We start from the raw sequence: 6000 nt of genomic DNA, 5'->3' as shown, positions 1-6000 counted from the left end.
CCCCTTAATGACCATAAATCATCAATATAGGTTGTTGCTGAGGTGTGTGACCATTTACAGCACAGTTCTCAAAAGGAAAGCACAAGCAGACCTCTCCCAGGGCCCCTCCACCTCACCTTACACTGGTGGAGTCCTCTGTTAACTGGAGTCTGAGGGTCGGAACTGAACAGTGCGGGGCTGACAGCAAGCTGAACGTGGCGATGCGCTGCTCGGCTGCGCTGCTTTGCTCCCGGTTTGCACCTGTCCAGTGTCCTTGGCATGAGCCAGCTCGAGATTGCTCGGGAAGCTCAGCCTTGTGCCAACAGAATACCTGGAAACACCTGACTGAAGGCCACTCCCTGGGTGTGTGTGACCTCCATCACCCTGCTGTGCCCACGGGCAGGGCGACAGTGTTCGGTGCCACACATTGAGTCCTCCCCGCATGGAAATGTTGCAGTAACTGCTGTTCCTCTTGTTCTCTCGTGTTTGCTTGGTCTTATTCTATCTACCAATGTTTTTCCTTCCCCCTCTCTCCCCTCCTCTGCAAATACTTAATTTTCCCCTTCTTTCCTATTTGTATGGGTTTTATTGGTGTGGTTTTTTAGGTTTTTTTTAATCTCCACTCGCTGCTGTCAAGTTGGAACCAACCCTCAGCTGACCCTCCAGCAGGTTCTCAGAGCCTGTAAATCACCCAGGAGAAGATTGCCCGTCTTTGTTCCTCGGAGCCGCTGGGGGGATTTGAACCACCAGAGAGCACAGCCTGTGGGCTGGCAGCACACCTCCGTGTGGTCTGCACCAGCAGTGGCTACTGTACAGGGACCCATGTAGAATCTGAAGTTACCTGTCCGTCTTGCACCTGCAGAGTGCCCCCAGCATCTCTCCAGCCACACCAGAACATGGTGTGATAATCATATCTCTGCTAGGTGGGTTTCTGTAGCACCAACACCCCAACATAAACAGGTGAAACAACACCCATGATTATTCTCGCCTCGGGTAAAAGTTTGGGTGGCAGTCCAAGCCTGAGACGGTGGCTTAACTCTGAAGGGCCGCGGGACTCTGCAAGGAGAAGGAAGGGGCACAAACGGAGGGCTTAAAGTGTTGTTTCACTTTAAGGCACAACTGGATTTTGTACTCATTGCTTTCATGTAGATCCTTTTGGCTAGAGCTTAGTTACACAGCTATCCCTAAGCTGGGAGGTGTAGTCTTTATTCTGGGCAACCATGCTAGAGATCACAGGCAAAATCTAGTGATAATGAGGGCTCTCTGTGGTGGCCCAGTGGGTAAGAAGCTGGCCTGCTGACTCGAAGACAGGCAGTTCGGATCTACCACCTGCTCCAGGAGAGAAAGGTGGTCAGTCTCTTCCCAAATGATTTACAGTCTAAAAACTCACTAAGAAAAAAAAAAAATAAAAACTCACTAAGGGGTCAGCTATGAATCAGCTCCAACTCGAGGGCACATAACAGTAACATTATTAAAAGAAAGGAGCTTAGTAGCACCACAGTTAAGTGCTTGGCTGCTAATCAAAAGGTGGTTCAAATCCACCCAACAACTCTCAGGGCCCTCGTGATCGGGTCTTGTAAAGATTATGGCCTAGAAAATGCTACAGGGCAATTCTATCCCATCACATGAAACCACCTTGTAAAAAAAATTATTTTATCTTTATTATTGTTATATGCATGTGTGTGTACCGTCAAATCGGATCTGACTGGTACAGGAAGAGATTGCCTGGATTTGAACTACACACCTCTGGGATTGCAAAACAACCTTTTTTTAAAAAAAGAAAAAAGCACCATCAACATATGGATGAATAGAAAAGCTATGGTAGATTCACATGATGGAATAAAATGCTGCACTGAAAAACAAGGAACTCATGAAATATTATGCAAAATGGATGACCCTGGAGGACATTATGCTAAGTGAAGTATCTGTCACAAAAAGACAAATATCGCATAGTGCCACGGTTGTAAAACAGGACTGACATCAGGGTTGAAGGGAGTCTGAGAAAGAGGAGATAAATAATGTATACTGCATTGAAACAGATAAGGGAGAGAACTATTTAAAAGCGATATATGATTAGGTATTATTATCACAACAGGGGTTCAGAATGAAGGCTGCATAGTGGAGTGGACTTGAGGGGAGGGATTGTATAACAATGGAAGAATTTTTCTTTTACTTTTCAAAGAGAAGAGTGAATTGGGTGGGGAGGGGTGGGCAGGGAAAAAAATGCAACAATGAATGAATGGAAATCCAAAGTCTCTGTAAACGTTCATTAAATTTAAAGTATAGATAAATATATAAAAAATATTAATAAACTTAATAATTGTGGGGGAAAAAGAAAGAAAAAAGCAGAGAGATGGAGACCCTGTCAGTACCCTTTGTTCATATGTCTCCTCTTCCTGTTTCAGAATCCTCCAAAAAGACACAAACAACATTGATGCCTGCCAAGCCCTGGCCTTGCATGAGCTCGTGAGAGAGGGGAACCCCAGCAGAGTAAGTTCTCTTAAGACCTGGAAGTTGGGCCTTGAAGCAGAGTTAAGAAGGAGCACATCGTCCCCCCACCTCCAAGGCCTTACAGCTCTATCTGTGCTTGACCTGGCCTCCCTGCTCCCTCCTCTGCTCTGGACTTCCCACCGGTTCTGGCTCTGCCACTTGCCACCCAGCCACTTCTTCCTGGATAAGCCTCCGGGTCCTCAGGTCCTCATTTGTAAAATGGAGAGATAATTCCACCACGTTGGGAGCTGCATTTAAGAACTAAGTTAAATAAATAGTGAAGTTGGAAAGAGTGCCTCGCACAACATTAACTGATGGTAGAGGTCGTGGTAGTGTTTCAGGGGTGAGGGGGTGGTTAGAAGGCTTCAGGCATCGTCGAGGCACCAAACTTGCTCCTAAAACTTTGTCTTCCCAGGGAACATCAAATGCAGTTTAAAAAAACCAAACAAACAAGATTCCCTAAACACTTAAGGAAAACATAAAAGATAAGCTCCTTTTGGGTTTGATTTTTTAAAAAAAAAAAAAAAACAGCTTATTATTTTGTGTGTGTGTACCATCAAATTGGATCTGACTGGTACAGGAGGTGATTGCCCCTATGTCTCCAGCAAAGCATCTGGTGGATTCAAACCGCGTACCTCTGGGATTGCAGTGCAGCTTCTTGCCACGAGGCCACCAGAGCTCCCTTGTTTTTGTTTTTTTCAAATAAGAGAGGCAGATTATTAAGGGAGGTGTGCCTTTCGGACAGATGATAGAGAACAGCATCTGGCTTCGTGGAAATTCCGGTGAGTCTCTGAGGAGTCGGTCTGTAGAAGGAAGCTTCTAGCTCCTGTTCAGCCCTGCGATTGAGGGGTTTGTGTTCAGAATCAGGGTGGAATGGGGTGGAGGAGAGAGTCCATCTTTGGAATAAACCCTTAAAAATGACCCAACACTGGCTCTGAGTGGGGTCAGAGGAGGGCTGTCCTCAGGTTCATCAGTCCCCAGAGCTTTCTGGGGCCCGGGCGGAGTTCAGTCCCAGGACATCCCTCCATCACCCCTCCCCAAACTGCACCCCTGCCCAGCGCAGCCCGCCAGCTCCGATCCTGCTGTCTCATTCTGAGGGAAGCTGACCACCCCATCTGGGTTCTAGAAAGGAGAACTCCCGAGGTAGGGCTGTCAGAGGACAGTGGGCAGAATGGTCAAGGGGGAAATACAGGCTTCCTCGTCAGGGAATCCACCTGCCTTTCTGACCTTTCATCTCCTCCTCGACTGGAAAGTGCTGGAATTTACACCAACTTCCAGGGCGGTCAGGAGGAGTCAAGGGAATGATAGGGAAGCACCAAGGTGGGGACTCCATGTCAAAATGGAGCAGAGGCCTCTGGGCCAGGGCCAGCCCAGCCTGGTGGGCTGTGGTCTGGGCGGAGGCGGTTGGCTCCTGGCTCCACTGGGAAGAGCTGAAGGTGAAGCTCCCCTTCTTTTTTTTTTTTTTTTAATATGCCAAGCGCTCTCTCTCTCTTTTTTTTTAACTAGAGCTTTTTTTTTTTTAATTTTTGTTATTATTTTTGTGTGTCTGTGTACCGTCAAATCAGATCTGACTGGTACAGGAGGAGCTTGTCCCTCCTTTCCCGGCAGCGCATCTGGTGGATTCGAACCATGGACCTCAGAGATTGCAGTGCAGCTTCTTGGCACTAGGCCACCAGAGCGCCCCGAAGCTCCCCTTCTAAGCTCGGAACAAAGGAGCGGTGCCAACACTTGGCTGAATGACGTTCCTGAAAGTTCTGCCTTGGGTGATTTGAAATAATACCGCTGCCTGGCGGCACGCGCTTCAAATCCACCATCTGCTCTGCTGGAGAAAGATGGGCAGTAGCCTCCCGTGTGATTAATCGCCTCCGAAAACCCACAGGAGGGTCAGCTATGGGTCGGTTCTGACTCAGCGGTACAGGACTTAGGAAGATGTCAGAGATAAGTATGGCATCAGATACGGCAAGGTGGCGATCTGTTGTTCATAGGATCGTTGTAAGTTGTAGTTAACTTGATGGCACGCAACAACAACAATGATCTACTTACAGGGCTGCAGAGAATCTTCCCCCGTTAAGCCTGTTGCCATTGAGTTGATTGTGACTAAAGTAACCACGTGGTAGAGAGGAGACCTGTCCCGTAGCGTCCCCTGTACTCTCTACAGGGAGGGAGCTCTGATGGCCCAGCCTGGAGGTTGTAGGCCTGCAAATCCAAAGGCTGAGAGCATCGCTGGTGGTTCGAGTCCACCAGCAGCTCCAGGAGCGAATATTGAACACTCTCCCCACCTATGCAGTTTATAGCCTCTGAAACCCAAGAGTAGGTCAACTGTGAGTCGGTTCCGTCTCTATGGCAATGAGATGCAGATGACCTCTCATCCGTCTCCCAGAGGAGCAGCTTTAACAGCTGTGCCACCAGGCCTTCACCCCGGTCCAGTTAAAGCCGAGTCTCTGGGGCCAAGGCCTGGGCTACTTACAGCACCTCCCAGCTGACGCCGATGTGGGGCCCGGCCTGAGCACCACGCACTGCCCCGGTGCTGTGTGTCACTCTTGACACTGTCCATCTTGTCCCCACAGGCTTTCCAGCACGTTCAAAAACTGATTGAAGCCCTAGAGACGAGTGAACCCCAAAACCCAGACCTCTACCTCAAAAAAATTCTCGTGATTGGCAAGCTGGTAAGGTTCTTTCCGAGTGTCTGAGATGGTGCTTTTTTCTTGTGTCCCTGTGGGGAGACTTCTGTCCTCCCCCCCGCCCCGGAAAGCTCCCAGCACCCTGAACTTCTCCACTCCCTTGGCACCCTCACAGCTCAGCCCCACAGCCCTTCCCTCTCTCCAGTCCTGACTCTGATCTCGACCGCTTTGCCCAGGTCCCCACCTAGATCTGGTGTTGGGGTGGTGAGGCCTGAAAGCCTTTTTGGGGAGGACACATTATTTAGATCCACGTCCAGTTGTAGCCACAAGTTTGCTTAGGGACCAGGCTCTCACATTATCTCTGCAGAAGTCACTGGGGAGACCAGCCTACCCCGGCCTCTGACATCAGTCAAGTTTCAGATAAATCAGATTTCCAAAGAACCTCGTGTTTTCTTCCATCAGACCCTTCAGCCCCACAGTCCAATTTCCTGGAAGGGGTTGTTTTAAGAGCAAGGGCAGCTCTGGGGCCACAGACACCAAAACGGTGGTACCTGATGGTACAGCAATACCATCTCTCCACGGAGTGTCTGATTGTTCCTCTTCCTTCTTGATACACAGCAAAAACCAGGACTGCTGGTGGCTTTCAGATCAACAAGGGGCTTCTCCCACCCAGCTTCAGTGTTTTTTCGAGGGTTGGGGTTTTTTATCCTTTTTTTAATTAATTTTAATGAAAATTTACAGAGACTTTGGATTTCCATTCACTCATTGCTGCACTTTTCTCCCTGCCCATCCCTCCCCCCTCAGTACACTCTTCTCTTTGAAAAGTAAAAGAAAATTTCCCCTGTTGTTTTACAATCCCTCCCCCCACGTCCACTCCACTATGCAGCCTTCGCTCTGGAATCCTGTCAGG

The 6000-nt window shown here is 48.8% G+C and overlaps 1 protein-coding gene across 2 annotated transcripts in view; it reads left to right on the top strand.

The window, feature by feature from the left end:
- The window catches only part of TTC21A (tetratricopeptide repeat domain 21A), a 56884-nt gene that overhangs the window by 22949 nt on the left and 27935 nt on the right, over positions 1-6000 (top strand). Inside the window, exons 7-9 of one of the 2 annotated variants that reach the window (XM_006890578.1) lie at positions 2385-2492; position 2761; positions 5037-5135. In XM_006890578.1, coding sequence (XP_006890640.1) covers positions 2385-2492; position 2761; positions 5037-5135 — 208 coding nt within the window. The remainder of the gene's footprint in view (positions 1-2384; positions 2493-2760; positions 2762-5036; positions 5136-6000) is intronic. The other variant, XM_006890579.1, reaches the window with a different exon arrangement.

This window comes from Elephantulus edwardii, unplaced genomic scaffold (assembly GCF_000299155.1).
Source record: "Elephantulus edwardii isolate Elephantulus edwardi_28Jun2011 unplaced genomic scaffold, EleEdw1.0 scaffold00091, whole genome shotgun sequence".
In the NCBI taxonomy this organism is placed as follows: Eukaryota; Metazoa; Chordata; class Mammalia; order Macroscelidea; family Macroscelididae; genus Elephantulus; species Elephantulus edwardii.
Note: the sequence above shows the minus strand (reverse complement) of the source record. Positions and strands in the feature narration are given on the sequence as shown.